Here is a 15551-nt window from a genome sequence, read left to right as displayed (position 1 = left end):
CAGGGAAGTGCTGGCTAATCCCCCACCCCAAGGGTTTAGTACCCCCTGAGGGGGCTAATCCCTTCCCAAGGGGGTTAATTCCCCCCTTGAGGGGTTTAATCCCTCCTCAAGGGGAGCTAATTCACTCCTCCGACCATGTTAATCCCCCCCAAAGGGGGTTAATTCCCCCTCTGAGGGGGTTATTTCCCCCTTTCAAGGGGGTTTATACATCCCAAGGAGCTTAATTCCCCCCTCAAGGGGTTTAATCCCTGTGAAAGGGGTTTAATCTCTCCTCAGGGGGGTTAATTCCCCCCTCCAACATGGTTTATCCCCCTCAAAGGGAGTTAATACTCTTCAAGGGGGCTAATCCTCATCGCAGTGGGGTTAAATCCCCCCTCCAAGGAGATTAATTCCCCCCTCAAGGAGATTAATCCTCCGCAAAGGGGAGCCATTTCCCCCTTGGAAGGGGGAATCCTCCTTGCAGTGGGGTTAATTCCTCTTCCAAGAGGGTTAAATCTCCCCTCCAAGATTAATTACCCCCTCCAAGGGGTTAATCCCCCCTCCAGGGAGAGCAATTACCCCCTCAAGTTTAATCCTCTCTCCAAGGGGGTTAATCCCCCCTCTGAGGAGAGTATTTACCCCCTCAAAGAGTTTAATCCCACCGAAGGGGGGACAATTTCCCCCTTGCAAGGGGGCTAATCCCCCCCCCAAGGGATTAATGCACTCTCAAGGAAGTTAAAACTCCCCCCAAAGGGGCTTAATCCCCCCCCCAAAGGGGTTAACCCCCCTCTCCAAGGGTGCTGTTCCCCCATCTGGGGTATTAATCCCCCCACGGGGCTATCCCCTTCGGTGACGCACCCACCAAGCAGCCGGGGTGGGCGCGCACCCGGGTTTATTTGTGGGCTGGGGGTGGGGGTGGGGGGGTCACTTTTCGAAGTGCTCGAGGGGGTAGTGCTCCCCGTAGTGCTGCAGGTGCTGTTCCAGAGCCTCCTGCTGCCGCCGCAGGTGAGGCGGCATCTCCCGATAAACGTCGGAGAAGAGGAGCTGCACGTTGGGTTTCGGCTTCCGCTCCGCCTGCTCGAACGCCTCCATCACCTGCGGGGGCAGCGTCAGCGCCTTTTCCTCCCCCCCCCACCCAAACCCACCCCCTCCCCAACCAGATCCCCTCCCCAAAATCCCAGGGGATCACCCCGTTACCATCTTGCGGGAGCTCTTGCGCCAGCCTTTCTCCTCCTCATCATCCCACCAGCCCCGGTTGAGCATGTAGTGCCGCAGGCGGGAGATGGGATGATCCTGTTTATCCCAGTAATTCACCTCGTCCACCGACCGGTACGCCGAGCTGTCGTCGCTGGTGCTGTGGTGGCCGATGCTGCCGGAGGAGAGGGGGTTAAAATACCCCGAAACCACCTTTTTTTAAAGTTTTTTCTTTTCTTTTTGGGTCGTTGCCCCTCCCCGGCGTACCGGTAGGTCATGGCTTCGATGAGAAAGGGCTGGTTCTCCGCCACGGCGCGGCGCCGGGCTTCTTTGGTGGCGTTATAAACGGCGAAGACGTCGTTGCCGTCCACCCGGATGGACATCAGGCCGTAGCCGGGGCCGCGCGCCGCTGCGAGGAGCGGGGACGGGTTGGGGGTGCGACCCCTGATGCCCCCTCCCCAACCCCCAAAACCCCGTGCCCGCCCCCTTACCGATGCCGTCGCCCCGGTACTGCTCGGAAGTGGGAGTGGAAATGGCGTAACCGTTGTTACGGCAAAAAAAGATGATGGGGCACTCGAGGGTGGCGGCGAAATTGAAGCCGGCGTGGGCGTCCCCCTCGCTGGCCGCCCCCTCCCCGAAATAGCAGATCACCGCCCGGTTGGCGTCGGCGCGCTTGATGGTGTAGGCGGCCCCCACGGCTGTGGGGAGGGAGGGAGGGAGGGAGGGGGTCAGGGGGGGTGCGTGGGGATGGGATGGGGGGGGGACGTGGTGGAAGGTGGGGCAGGGAGGGGATGTGGGGCACCTTGCGGGATCTGGGTGGCCAACGGCGACGAGATGGTGACGAAGTGACGTTCGCGGCAGCCGTAGTGGACGGGCATCTGCCGGCCCTTGCCGGTGTCGCTGGTGTTGCCGTAACACTGCGCCATGAAGAGGTCCAGGGGGTAACCCCGGTACATCAGCACTCCTAGAAATAGGGGGGACACACGTACACACAGCCAAAATTGGGGGCAGCCCCCTGCCCCGAGCCCGGTGCCCCCCCAAATTAGGTACCGTTACCCCTTACCCGTCTCCCGGTACTGCCCGAAGACGAGGTCGGTGTCATCCAGCGCGGCCGCGCTGCCCACGTGTGTCCCCTCCTCCCCATAGTTGGTCATGTAGAAGGAGATACGGCCCTGTGAAAGGGGGAGGGGGGGCGTGGTATTTTTTGGGGGGTCCCCACTTTTGGGGTGTCCCCCGCCATGTTTCCCCCCCACCCCCCCCAGCTTTACCCCTACCTGGCGCTGGGACTCGTAGAGGATGCGGTCCATGGTGTTGAGGAGTGTCATGGTCTTGTAGAACTTCAGCACCAGCTCCTTGGGCAGCTGTGGGGGGAATGGGGGGCTTTTTGGGGTCCCCCCCGGGAAGCGGGGTGCAGCCCGCCCGCCCCCCAAACACATGGTGTCACACGGTTTGCTCCCGTGTCTGTGGGGTGTCACGCGTCGGGGGTGCCGTGTGCCTGGATGCTGCGGGTCTGGGGTCCCATGGACGCGCAGAGCACGTGTTTGGGGTGGCGTGGGGGGGGGGGGGATGGCGCGTGTCTGGGGTACAACGTACCCGCTTCTTGCATGTTTGGGGTGCCAAAAGCACGGCTCTGGCATGTTCAGGGTGTCATATGCCCGTATGTTACATGTCTGGGGTGTCACAAGCCTGGCTCTGGCATGTCTGGGGTGTCACGTGCCCATACGTTACATGTTTGGGGTGTCACGTGCCCATACGTTACGTGTTTGGGGTGTCACATGCCCAGATGTTACATGTCTGGGGTGTCACGTGCCCAGATGTTACATGTCTGGGGTGTCACGTGCCTATACGTTACATGTTTGGGGTGTCACGTGCCCATACGTTACGTGTTTGGGGTGTCACGTGCCCAGATGTTACGCGTTTGGGGTGTCATGTGCCCAGATGTTATATGTTTGGGGTGTCATGAGCCTGGACATTGCATGTTTGGGGTGTCACGTGCCCAGATGTTACGTGTTTGGGGTGCCCCGTGCCCAGCTGTTACGTGTTTGGGGTGCCACGTGCCCAAATGTTGTATGTTTGGGGTGTCACGTGCCCAGATGTTATGCGTTTGGGGTGTCACGTGCCCATACGTTACATGTTTGGGGTGTCACGTGCCCATACGTTACATGTTTGGGGTGTCACGTGCCCAGACGTTACATGTTTGGGGTGTCACGTGCCCAGACGTTACATGTTTGGGGTGTCACGTGCCCATACGTTATACGTTTGGGGTGTCACAACCCCAGCTTGGGTCGTCTGGGACGTGCCGTGCCCGGACTTTCCATGTTCGGGGTGTCACGCGCCCAGATATCGCGTGCTGGCAGCGCCATGTCCGGGCACCGCACGCGTGGGCCGCCCCGTCCCCTTTCGGGGTCCCCCCCCGCCGCGGGGCTGACCTGGGGGTCCTCGGCGGGGTTCACGATGTGGCCCTGCCGGTCCATCACCCGGTAGATGGGGATGCCCGAGATGACGTTGGGCTGGATGAACTCCAGCCGGTCGGCGAAGTCGGCCGAGGCGCCGGGGAACTGCGGCTTCTCCTCCGGCGAGGGGAACTCCTGCCGCGGCGGGGACAGGGACAGCGGGATGTCCCCTCTGTGTCCCCCCCACACCCCGCTCCCAAAAACCCCCCAAAAGGGGCCCCAGGTCCCTCCCTCCTGCCCCACCCCCTGCAGGGCCAATGACCGGGGAGGGCGTGGGATGGGGAGGGACGTGGGGACACGGGGATGTGGGGACACGGGGATGGGGGACACGGGGATGGGGGACACGGGGATCGGGTGGGGGACATGGGGACGGGGTGGGGGACATGGGGACACAGGGGCATGGGGACATGGGGGCGTGGGGACAGGGTGGGGGACACAGGGACGTGGGGACATGGGGATGGGGTGGGGGACGTGGGGACACGGGTCGTGGGGATGTGGGGACACGGGTCGTGGGGATGTGGGGACACGGGGACGTGGGGGGACACGGGGATGAGGTGGGGGGACACCGGGCTGTGGGGACATGGCGGTGGGGTGGGGGGACATGGGGACAGGCGAGGGGACCCGGGGCTGAGGGGACCCGGGGATCTGGGGCACGGGGGACACCGAGACACGGGGCTGGGTGAAGGGGCCCGGGGAGGGGACGTGGGCACCCGGGGACGGCCCCGGGGGGGCGGTGACGGTGCGTGGCGGGGGGTGACACGGCGGGGACAGGCCCGGTCCCGGTCCCGGTCCCGGTCCCCCCCCCAGGCCCCACTCACGGCGGTGCTGAGGCGTCGGGCCGGGCGGGGGCCCGGGGTCCGCGGGAGGCGCCAGCGGAGCGCCCGCAGCGCCGCCATGGCCGCCATCTTCCCAGGGGCGGGGCCTCCGGCTGAGGGGCGGGGCTCCTGGCAAATAATATCGGCGGAGAGGCGGGGCTTCGTGTAGAGGGGCGTAACCAAGCGGTGGGAATGTCGTATCAGCCCCGGGGGGCGCGGTCATGCGTGGAAGGGCGGTGCTAGGCACGAAAGGGGCGTGGGCAGAGGGTTGGGGGCGTGTCCCCGCGCTCCGGAAGCGGAAGTGGCGGCCATGATGGCGGCGAAGGAGGAGGATAAGATGGCGGTGGCGGGCGATGGGTGCTGTTTGCGGCCGTTCTCCTGTGAACAGGGGCTGCTGTCGCGGCCCGACGGCTCGGCCGCCTTCCTTCAGGGTGTGCTGGGCCTTCCCTCCCCCCGTAACCTGGGCCCCGCGTTCCCCCGGGCTTCCCCCCGGTAACCGCGCTTTCCCCTCCCTCCCCAGGCGACACCTCGGTGCTGGCCGGGCTCTATGGCCCTGCAGAGGTGAAGGGCAGTAAGGAGCTCCCGGACCGGGCGGCGCTGGAGGTGCTGCTGCGCCCCAAAGTGGGGCTGCCAGGTGGGATTCACCCCCCAAAACCCCATCCTAGGGGGTCCCCGGCCCCGCGGGACCCCCACTGAGCCCCTTCCCTGGTTCTTTTCCGCAGGCGTGGTCGAGCGCAGCCGGGAGCAGCTCCTCCGACAGACCTGCGAGGCCGTGGTTCTGGGGGCGCTGCACCCCCGCACCGCTATCACGCTCGTCCTACAGGTGATGAACGACGCTGGCTCTGTATCCTTATAGCGGGGGCAGCTCCGACTGGGCCCCTGGGGTTTTTGCTGGGGGGGACGGTGGGTGGTGTCTGTGTTTTTTGGTGGTCTCCCCTAGTCCTTGACACTCCCCCCCACCCCAGCTTCTCTCCTGCTGCCTGAACGCTGCCTGTATGGGACTGCTGGACGCGGGGCTGCCCCTGTCCTCCCTCTTCTGCGGTGTCACCTGTGCCCTCGACGCCAATGGTGCCATTGTCCTCGACCCCACGACCCGTCAGGAGCAGGTGGGCACCGGGGAGAGGGTGGGGTCCCCAAAACCGGTGCGGTGGCCACCTCCTGAGCACTCCTGACCCCCTCCCACCCCCGCCCCAATCCTCACAGGAGGCGCGTGCTGTCCTCACATTTGCCATTGACAGTGCTGAGAGGAAGGTGCTGATGGCCACCACCAAAGGCAGCTGCTCCGTGGAGGAGGTGAGGAGTTCGGGGACACCCTGGGGGGGGACTCTTGGGGTGCAGGACGCTCCCACCCACCACGGGGTCCCTGCTTTCCCCCCCCGCAGATGCAACAGTGCCTTGCGGCAGCCCAGCGCGCTGCCGACACCATCTTTCAGTTCTATCGTGACTCTGTCCGACGGAGATACTCCAAGTCTTGACACCAGGGACCCCGATGGGGCAGCTGGACTGTCCCCCACCTGGCCCAAACCCCTCCCAGCAGTCAGTAAAGGCCCCCTACTCCCCTCCACTGTGCCTCTGAGTCCATCCAGCGCCGCACTGTGCTCCCACACCCCAAGCTGGGGGACACACAAGGGTAGGGCTGGGAGCGAAAGACTTGGCACCCCACAATGGGGACACTCAAGATGGCGGCCCCCACGGTCACTGGTACGCTCAAGATGGCGGCGCCCACGCGAACTGGTACACCTAAGATGGCGGCTCACCGCAATCGCCCCTCAGTTACGGGCGTGACCTCCCCAAGGTGGCGGCCACAGCACTGGTACACTCAAGATGGCGGCTCGAAGCATGCATCAGTCGTGCGCGTCGCCACCTTCCTAAGATGGCGGCGCCGCGAGGGACGTCGTTTGGCCCCCCGCTCCTGGGCGGGGCTAGGGGGGTTGCGGCCAATGGGATGGTGGCGTTGGGCCGGGAGGTCCGTTGCGGTGGCAACAGTTCCTGGATGTACGGGTGGGGCGCGTGCGCGGGGGGTTGTTCGCTGTGTCCCATTGCGCTTGCGCGGCGCCGAGCTCCGGGGGAGGGTCTGTGAAAATAGGGGTGCGGTGGGGGATATGGGGCGCGATAACGGGGTGCGATGGGGGGGAAGGCGATGGGGGATGTGGGGTGAAAAAAGGGGGTGCAATGGGATGGAGAAATGGGGTGCAATAGGGGGTGGGGGGCAATAACGGGGTGCAGTGGGGGAAATAGGGGTGCAATGAGGGGGTACAGTGGGGGGGTGGAGAAATGGGGGTGCATGGGCGGAATAGGGGCACGATGGGACATATGGGGTGCAATAACGGGGTGCAATGGGGGATACGGGGTGAAATAACGGGGTGCAATGGGGGAATGCAATGGAGGATATGGGGGTTCAGTGGGGGGATGTGGGGTGCAATGCAGTGGAGAAATGGGGGTGCATGGGGGCAAAGAGGGCTGAAACGGAGGGGATGTGGGGGGATATGGGGGTGCAATAATGCGTTGCGATGAGGTGGAATGCAGTGGGGGTGTAGTGGGGGGGTGTGGGGTGCAATTAAGGGGGTGCAGAAATGGGGGGGTACGGGGGGAGCAGGGCGGCAATGGGCAGGATAGGGGGTGCAACGGCAGGGAAGATGAGGGGGGCCATAGGGGTGCGCTGAGGGGGTGTCCTGCAGCCCTGCTAAAAAGGGGGGGGGGGGGTGTCACGGAGGGGGTCCCCCCCACACACCCCACACCCCCCCCGTCGCCGCAGGCAGGACATGGCGGAGGTTCACATCATCGGGCAGATCGTGGGGGGCAGTGGCTTCTCCCAGCGCCGCCTCTTCTGCAAGTGGGGGCTGCACACCGGTGAGGGGAGCGGGGGGGTCCCCAGGGTTCTGGGGAGGGGGGGGTGGGCGGGGTGTGACACCGGGGTGGCCGTGACTTGTGTCTGTGTGTCCGTCCGTCGCCATCCCTCGCAGGCAGCGCCTGGAAGCTGCTCTCGGGGCTGGAGTCCGGGCAGACGCAGGTGGATGACCCCCAGGCCGGCGACGTGGCTTATTGGTGCCACCCCATCGACGTCCATTTTGCCACCAAGGGGCTACAAGGTACCGTGTGCGCGTGTCCCCCCCCACCCCGCCGTGTCCCCCTCCCCTGACACACGTCCCTGACCCCCCACACCCCCTCCCCACCCCGTCCCCTCCAGGTTGGCCCAAGCTGCACCTTCAGGTCTGGCACCAGGACGTGTTTGGGTGCAGCGAGGTGCTGGGCTACGGTTTCTGCCACGTGCCGGCCACCCCCGGGTGCCACACGTTGGACTGCGTCACCTGGCGCCCGCGGGGGACGTGGCGGGAACGGCTGAGGCAACGTTTGATCGGGGGGGGTCCCCAACTCCGAAACCCCGAGGCCGTCATCTCCAGCGCCACCGACCGATTCCGGTTGCACACCGAAGCCTCCGGCACCGTCCACCTGCAGCTCGGCGTCCTCCTGCGGCACTTCAGCCGCTACGGCGTCGAGTGCTGATGGGGCGGGGGGGGGGACACGGCACGCCGGGGACCCCCCACCCCGGCCGGGACAGGGCACGGGGGTCCCCGGGGGGAGTGGGGTGCTGGGATCCCCCAGGGATGGAGATGGGGTCCCCTGGGAGTGGGACATGGGGGTTCCCACTGGCCTGGGACACTGGGGTCCCACCTCCCCTGCCCCCCCCCTCCCCCAGGACTGGGGTCCTTCTAAAGCTGCCCCAGGCACTGGGGCCCCCCCCAGCCCCATCACCCCACCTAAATCAGTGCTGGGGGCACGGGGGGGTTGTTTTGCCGTGGGGTCCCCCCGTGTCCCCCTGTTGCACCCCCATAAAGCTTTTTTTTAAATTCCCACCTTCTCTGGTTTCCTTGTGATTTGGGGGGGGGGGGGCAGGGAGCGCCCCGCCCCCCCCCATTTTGGTGGGGGGTCCCAGACACCCCAGTCCTCGGGGGGGTGTGGGGGTGGGGAGGAAGTGTCCCAGACGTCTGGGTCCTTGGTGGGGGGGGGGAGGGAGTGTCCCGGACGCCTGGGTCCCCCCCCCGGGGGGTCCCGACTCCCTCCCTGGGGGTGGGTGGGGGGGTGTGTCCCGACTCCCCGGGGGGGGGTGGCCGTGACTCAGTGTGTGTGTCCCCCCCGCTCCCGGAAGGGGGGGGCGGCCCCGGGTGTGTGTGTGTGTGTGTCCCGTCGTGGCCCCCACCCCCCCAAAACCACCCCCCACGGCGTTTCCTGGGTGGGGCCACCCCACTCCGCCACCGGCCTCAAAACCCGCCGGGGCCGGGCCGGGGACCGAGAGCGGGGACCGAGAGCGGCACCGGCGGGGGCGGGGGGGGGGGACGCTGCGGGCTCCGCTTGCGGGAGGGCGGCGCGGGGTGCCCGGGAGGGGTGGGGGGGGATAAACCGGGCTGGGGAGGGGGTAAACCGGCTCGGGAGTGGGGTGTACCGCTTTGGGGGGGGGGTGTGTGTGTGTGTGTGCGCACCGGTTGCGGGGCGGGGGGTGTCCCCCCGGTTTGCTCGGGGGTCCCGGGGTGGGGGTGGGGGTGGGTGGGGGGTCCCGGTGACGGGATGGAGCTTGCGGTGCTCCTGGCTCTTTTGGGGGCGGCCCGGGCTTTTTCCACGTGCCGTTCGTTGGATTTGGAAGCGGCGCGGAGGAAACGCATCGAAGCGGTGCGGGGTCAAATCTTAAGCAAACTCCGGTTACCGGCGCCCCCCGCCGCCGCCCCCCCGCCCCAACCGCTGCCCGACGAGGTGCGGGCGCTCTACAACAGCACCCAGGAGCTGCTGCGGCAGCGGGCGCGGCTCCGGCCCCCCGACGACCCCGAGGAATATTACGCCAAAGAACTCCATCGCTTCCCCATGGAACCGCCTGGAGAGGGTGAGTTGGGGGTCCCGGCGTGGGGGGCGGGGGGGGGGGGGGGCTGCTGGCGGACACCCGTGGCTCAGGTCACCCGTGGGAGGGTGGCGGGAATGATGCTCCGGAGCCTGGGTGCTGCTGAGGGTGGTGGCGGTGGCTGGATGCGTGGGGGGTCACCCCACAGCATGGACACTTGGGGGTCACCCCCCAGCCCGGATGCGTGAGGGGGGTCACCCCCCACTCAAATGCCTGGAGAGGGGGGTCACCCCACAGCCTGGATTCTTGGGGTCACCCCCCAGCCCGGACACTTGGGGGTCACCCCATAGCCCGGATACATGGGGGTCACCCACAGCATGGACACTTGGGGGTCACCCCCCAGCCCGGACACTTGGGGGTCACCCCATAGCCCGGATACATGGGGGTCACCCACAGCATGGACACTTGGGGGTCACCCCCCAGCCCGGACACGTGTGGGGTGGGGGGGGTCACCCGCCACTCAAATGCCTGGAGGGGGGGGTCACCCCACAGCCTGGATTCTTGGGGTCACCCCCCAGCCCGGACACTTGGGGGTCACCCCCCAGCCCAGATGCATGAGGGGGGTCACCCCCCACTCAAATGCCTGGAGGGGGGGTGTCACCCCACAGCCTGGATGCTTGGGGGTCATCTCCCAACCCAGATGCGTGAGGGTCACCCCCCAGCCTGGACACTTGGGGGTCACCCCACAGCCTGGATGCTTGTGGGAGGGTCACCCCACAGCCTGGACGCCTTGTGGGGGGGTGTCACCCCACAGCCAGGGTGCTTGGCAGGATGTCACCCCGCAGCCCGGACGCTTGAGGGGGGGGTCACCCCCCAGCCTGGGTGCCTGGGTCCCCCCCGCTGTGGCCCGGAGGCCTGGGTCCCCCCCAGCAGCTCCTCCCGGCCGCGGTGGCACTCGGGGATGTGCCGGACGTTGTGGTTTGCTGAGTAATTCCCGGCTCTGAGGGAGCTTTGTTGAGCTCGAGAAGGCCTGGCCGGGCCCACGGTTCCCCGCCGGGGTGGGGGGTGGGCGTGGGGACACTTGGGTCCCCTGGGTGGGTGGGTGGGGCGGGCAGGGGGATCGGTGCTGACCCACAGCGTCGGGGCATCCACACCGCCCCCCCCCCACACAACCTGCGATCAGGATCCAGGCCGCGCGTACGGGGCTTTGGGGGGGGTGGTGGGGAAGCAAACCGCTGCAGCCATCACTCCGCTCCAGAGTGAACGCGGTGGGGAGGCGGGGCGAGATGGGGCGGGAAGAGGTGACAGCGCTGTGACCCCCCTCCCCAGGCCCCCTGGAGCACTGGCGCCCGACGAGCCACAGCACCTTCTTCATCTTCAACACGACGCGGGTGCGGGCGGAGATCGGGCACGAGGCGCTGCTGCACCGGGCCGAGCTGCGGATGCTGCGGCAGCGGGCGGGCGCCGAGAACCTGGGGGTCGAGCAGCGCCTCGAGCTCTACCAGGTGGGGAAGGGGGACGTGGGGTGGGGGGGGGGGGTGGGAGATGCTGCGGCAGGACGTGACGGGGGGACGCAGGTCGTGGGGACACTGTGGTGGTGGGGGCTACGGAGGAGGAGGAGGGGCGGGGATGGCACGTGCAGGGGAGACACGGTGGGTTTGGGGACCCCCTGGCCACGGTTTGGGGACATGGGGGGGATTTGGGGACCCCCTGGCCATGGTTTGGGGACATGGGGGGGAGGTTTGGGGTCCTGCCAGGTTTGGGAACTCCATGGATGGGGTTTGGGGGCCCCTGACCACGGTTTGGGGATGGGGGGGGGATTTGGGGGTCCTACCAGGTTTAGGGACTCCTGTGGATGCGATTTGGGGACCCCCTGGACATGGTCTGGGGACATGGGGGGGGTTTGGGGACACCTGCCCATGGATGCAGTTTGGGGACATGGGGGAAAGTTGGGGTCCTGATATGTTTGGGGACCCCCTGGCCACCATTTGGGGACTTGGTGGTGGGATTTGGGGTCGTGCCAGGTTTGGGGTCCCCATGGATGCAGTTTAGGGACATGGAACGGGAAGGGGTAGGGGTCCTGCTGGGTTTGGGGACCCCCTGGCCATGGTTTGGGGATATGGGGGGGGGTTTGGGGTCCTGCTGGGTTTGGGGACCCCTGTGGATGCAGTTTGGGGACCCCCTGGCCACAGTTCAGTGACATAGGAAGGGGGTTTGGGGTCCTGCCAGGTTTGGGAGCCCCATGGATGGGGTTTGGGGACCCCCGGGGATCCCTGGCCACACTCTGGGGACATGATGGGGGGTTTGGGGACTCCCTGGTCACAGTTTGGGGGGATTTGGGGGTCCTGCCAGATTTAGGGAGTCCTGTGGATGCAGTTTGGGGACCCCTGGTCATGGTTTGGGGACATGGGGGGGGGTTTGGGGACCCCATGGATGATGTCTGGGGACACCCTGGTCATAGTCAGGGGACGTGGAGGGGTTTGGGGACCCCATGGGCAATGTCTGGGGACACCCTGGTCATAGTCTGGGGACATGGCGGGGGTTTGGGGACCCCATGGGCAATGTCTGGGGACACCCTGGTCATAGTCTGGGGACATGGCGGGGGTTTGGGGACCCCATGGGCAATGTCTGGGGACACCCTGGTCATAGTCTGGGGACATGGCGGGGGTTTGGGGACCCCATGGGCAATGTCTGGGGACACCCTGGTCATAGTCTGGGGACATGGCGGGGGTTTGGGGACCCCATGGGCAATGTCTGGGGACACCCTGGTCATAGTCTGGGGACATGGCGGGGGTTTGGGGACCCCATGGGCAATGTCTGGGGACACCCTGGTCATAGTCAGGGGATGTGGAGGGGTTTGGGGACCCCATGGATGATGCTTGGTGACACCCTGGTCATAGTCTGGGGACATGGGGGGGGCTGGGGACCCCCACGGATGATGTCTGGGGATATGGGGGGGGTGTTTGACATCCTGCTGGACTCGGGGACCCCCCCGTGGATGCAGCCCGGTGGGGGGGGGGCCTTGGGGACCCCTCCCCAACCACGGTGTCGGGGGCCGCAGGGCTACGGCAACGCCTCGTGGCGGTACCTGCACGGGCGCTCGGTGCGGGCGACGGCGGAGGAGGAATGGCTCTGGTTCGACGTCACCGACGTCGTCCAGCAGTGGCTCAGCAGCAGCGGTGAGCGGGGTCCCGTGTGTGTGTGTGTGTGTGTGTGCGCGCCCCCCACCACCCCGGTCCCCCTCTCACGGCCCCCGTCGCCCCACAGAGCCCCTCGGCATGTTCAAGCTGAGCGTCCACTGCCCCTGCGAGCAGGGTCCCGGCGGCGCCGATGACATGCGCATCTCCATCGAAGGTACGGCGCGGGGCGGGGGCCGGGGGGGGGGCCCGGGGATCCCCGTGGGGATGGGGGAGGGGGTGTCGTGTCGTCCCCCGCCCCCCCGTGCCAGCCCCTCTCCCCGCAGGCTTCGAGCAGCAGCGGGGGGACATGCAGGGCATCGCCAAGAAGCACCGGCGCGTCCCCTACGTCCTGGCCATGTCGCTGCCCCCCGACCGCGCCAACGACCTCCACAGCTCCCGCCGCCGCCGCGCCCTCGACACCGACTACTGCTTCGGGTCAGCCCCCCTCCCCCGGGACCCCCCCGGCAGGGCTGGGGGACCCCTGCAGGATTGGGTCCCCTCTGGGAGGCCTGGGGGTCCCCCAAGTCATTGGGTCCCCTCTGGGAGGGCTGGGGGACCCCTGCAGGATTGGGTCCCCTCTGGGAGGCCTGGGGGTCCCCCAAGTCGTTGGGTCCCCTCTGGGAGGGCTGGGGGACCCCTGCAGGATTGGGTCCCTTCTGGGAGGGCTGGGGGCCCCCCACATGATTGGGTCCCCCCCCCGGCAGGGTTGAGGGACCCCCGAGATGTTTAGGTTCCCCCCCCGGGAGGGCTGGGGGCCCCCCACATGATTGGATCCCACCAGGGAAGGATGGGGGTCCTCCTGGATGATTGGGTGCCCCCCCCAGGGAGTGCTGGGGTCCCGCAGAGACACCCAGATCCCCCACCCCCCCCCGAGAAGGCTGGGGTCCCCAAGACAGCTGCGTGACCCCCCACCCCAGGGTGGGCTGGGATCCCCCAGAGACACCCAGGTCCCCCCAGAGAAATCTGGGGTCCCCAAGACAGCTGCCTCCCCTCCCTGGGGAGGGCTGGGGACCCCCAGAGATGCCTGGGACCCCCCTCCGGGGAGGTCTGGGAGCCCCTTTGAGCTGCCTGTGGAACCCTAGAGACACCCAGTGTCCCCTCCAGGGGGGGTTGGGGACCCCCGGGGACCCCGAGTCCCCTCTGGGGAGGGTTGGGGTCCCCCAGGGACACCTGAGTCCCCTCAAGGGAGGGTTGGGGACCCCCGGGGACACCTGGGTCCCCTCTGGGGAGGGTTGGGGTCCCCCAGGGACACCTGAGTCCCCTCAAGGAAGGGCTGGGGACCCCCGGGGACCCCTGAGTCCCCTCTGGGGGGCTTGGGTACCCCCAGGGACACCCGTTTCCCCCCGCCCCCCAGGACGGAGGAGAAGAACTGCTGCGTGCGGCCGCTGTACATCGACTTCCGCAAGGACCTGCAGTGGAAGTGGATCCACGAGCCCAAGGGCTACATGGCCAACTTCTGCATGGGCCCCTGCCCCTACATCTGGAGCGCCGACACCCAGTACACCAAGGTGGGCCGGGGGTGGGGGGCTGGGGGGGCTGGGAGGGGCTGGGGGGCTGGCGGAGGGAGGCTGGGACCCATGGGGAGAGCGGGGAGTGGGTCCTGGATACCTGGGGAGGGGATGTGTGGGTGCTGGTGGTCCCTGGGGAGGGGGGGAGTGGGTCCTGGATACCTGGGGAGGGGATGTGTGGGTGCTGGTGGTCCCTGGGGAGGGGGGGAGTGGGTCCTGGATACCTGGGGGGAGAGGGTCCCCTTGGGTTGGGGGTGCATGGGTGCTGGTGGTCCCTGGGGAGGAGGGGGGGCTCCTCTGGGGAGGGGCTGTGTGGGTGCTGGTGGTCTGTAGGGTGGGCGTCCTGGAGGTCCCTGGGGAGAGGAGGGGGCACCTGGGTCCCCTGGGGAGGGGGTTTGGGGGCCGGGGATGGGGATGGGAGGGAGCCGAGGGACACAGCAGGACCCCCCCACCCCGTGGGGAGGGGGGGATCCCCCGGAGGGTCCCTGACATGTGTGTCGGGGGGGGGGCGGGGGGCACCCACAGGTCCTGGCCCTGTACAACCAGCACAACCCGGGGGCTTCGGCGGCGCCGTGCTGCGTCCCCCAGACCCTCGACCCCCTCCCCATCGTCTACTACGTGGGGCGCAAGGCGCGGGTGGAGCAGCTCTCCAACATGGTGGTCCGCGCCTGCAAGTGCAGCTGACCCCCCCCCCAAAATCCCCCCTCCCCCCCCAGCGCCGCCCCAACCCCCCCCGGCGCCACCACGGGAAAAAACTTATTTAATTTTTAGCCGGTTCTTCTTTTTATAGGGATGTTTTTGGTGCTGCTTCTGCTTTTTTCTTTTGGTGGGGGGTTGGGAGCAGAGATTTGGGGGGGGGCCACACACACACGGAGAGGGACCCAGGCGGCTGGGGGTGGGGGGGGTGGGGGGGACCCTGACCACCTCCTGTACCCCCCCAAACGCCGCCCCACAGCCCCATCCTCCCCCCTCAGCCGGGCCTCCCCCCCCCAGAGTGTTGTCCGGACCCGCGGGGGCGGAAAGGCCCCAAAACAGGATAAAAATATCCTTCCGGGGGCGGGGAAGGGGGGGGGGGCAGGAAACAGGGCCCCCCACCCCCCACACCCACCCCCCCCCGAGCGAGATGGGGCGGGGGGACACGAGGGGGGGACACGAGGGGGGGACGCGGTGGCCGGTGGACTGAGGCGTCCGGCGACTCACGCCCGGGGCGTGGGGCTGTGGTTGGAGCTGGGGGGCTCCCCCCACCGCCCCCCCCAGACACTTGGGAGCCCCCCTAACCACCTGGGGACCTCCCCCAGATGCTTGGGGACCCCCTCCCCGCCCACAGATGCTTGGGACCCCCCCCAGACGCCTGAGGACCCCCCGTCCCCGTGAGCCACAGTCACATGCGTGGGGGGAGATGTGAAACCACAGGCGCCTAGCCCGGATGGGTGGGGGGCAGCGTGGGGTGACACCCCCCGCCCCGCTGCTCCCCCCGTTGTGGGGGTGACTCATGGCCCCCCCACAGCAATGACGAATGTGGGGTGAGGTCACACCCCCTCCCCAAACCCCCCCCCCACTTTTTTTTCCCCAGTGGAAAACACCCTGACAGGGAG

General features: G+C 67.4%; 4 protein-coding genes across 6 annotated transcripts; 3 read left to right on the top strand and 1 right to left on the bottom strand.

Moving 5' to 3' along the window:
- Positions 1-854: 854 nt before the first annotated feature.
- Positions 855-4589, bottom strand: BCKDHA (branched chain keto acid dehydrogenase E1 subunit alpha). The gene is made up of 9 exons (XM_064440077.1): positions 4445-4589; positions 3603-3761; positions 2448-2534; positions 2237-2345; positions 1976-2137; positions 1665-1871; positions 1441-1582; positions 1177-1348; positions 855-1074 (listed from the first exon to the last, which is right to left on the bottom strand). Exons 1-9 carry the CDS (start codon positions 4529-4531, stop codon positions 904-906), a joined length of 1296 nt encoding a protein of 431 aa, XP_064296147.1. The 5' UTR covers positions 4532-4589; the 3' UTR covers positions 855-903.
- Positions 4523-6005, top strand: EXOSC5 (exosome component 5). Of its 2 annotated transcripts, none has more exons than XM_064440085.1 (6): positions 4523-4872; positions 4962-5075; positions 5164-5264; positions 5407-5547; positions 5645-5734; positions 5824-6005. In XM_064440085.1, the coding sequence occupies exons 1-6, from the start codon at positions 4752-4754 to the stop codon at positions 5914-5916; spliced, it is 660 nt and encodes a 219-aa protein (XP_064296155.1). In that variant the 5' UTR covers positions 4523-4751; the 3' UTR covers positions 5917-6005. The 2 variants fall into 2 exon arrangements, with proteins under 2 accessions (XP_064296155.1, XP_064296153.1); XM_064440083.1 differs by having other exon boundaries at positions 5164-5285.
- A 100-nt stretch (positions 6006-6105) lies between these two features.
- Positions 6106-8295, top strand: B9D2 (B9 domain containing 2). Of its 2 annotated transcripts, none has more exons than XM_064440080.1 (4): positions 6106-6407; positions 7197-7291; positions 7405-7530; positions 7629-8295. In XM_064440080.1, the coding sequence occupies exons 1-4, from the start codon at positions 6106-6108 to the stop codon at positions 7943-7945; spliced, it is 840 nt and encodes a 279-aa protein (XP_064296150.1). In that variant the 3' UTR covers positions 7946-8295. The 2 variants fall into 2 exon arrangements, with proteins under 2 accessions (XP_064296150.1, XP_064296151.1); XM_064440081.1 differs by lacking the exon at positions 6106-6407 and adding an exon at positions 6458-6513.
- A 615-nt stretch (positions 8296-8910) lies between these two features.
- TGFB1 (transforming growth factor beta 1) lies at positions 8911-14740 on the top strand. The gene is made up of 7 exons (XM_064440078.1): positions 8911-9314; positions 10599-10774; positions 12331-12448; positions 12537-12623; positions 12733-12883; positions 13803-13956; positions 14482-14740. The coding sequence occupies exons 1-7, from the start codon at positions 9005-9007 to the stop codon at positions 14638-14640; spliced, it is 1155 nt and encodes a 384-aa protein (XP_064296148.1). The 5' UTR covers positions 8911-9004; the 3' UTR covers positions 14641-14740.
- Positions 14741-15551: the final 811 nt, after the last annotated feature.

The sequence above is a fragment of the Phalacrocorax carbo genome, unplaced genomic scaffold, assembly GCF_963921805.1.
Source record: "Phalacrocorax carbo unplaced genomic scaffold, bPhaCar2.1 SCAFFOLD_32, whole genome shotgun sequence".
In the NCBI taxonomy this organism is placed as follows: domain Eukaryota; kingdom Metazoa; phylum Chordata; class Aves; order Suliformes; family Phalacrocoracidae; genus Phalacrocorax; species Phalacrocorax carbo.
Note: the sequence above shows the minus strand (reverse complement) of the source record. Positions and strands in the feature narration are given on the sequence as shown.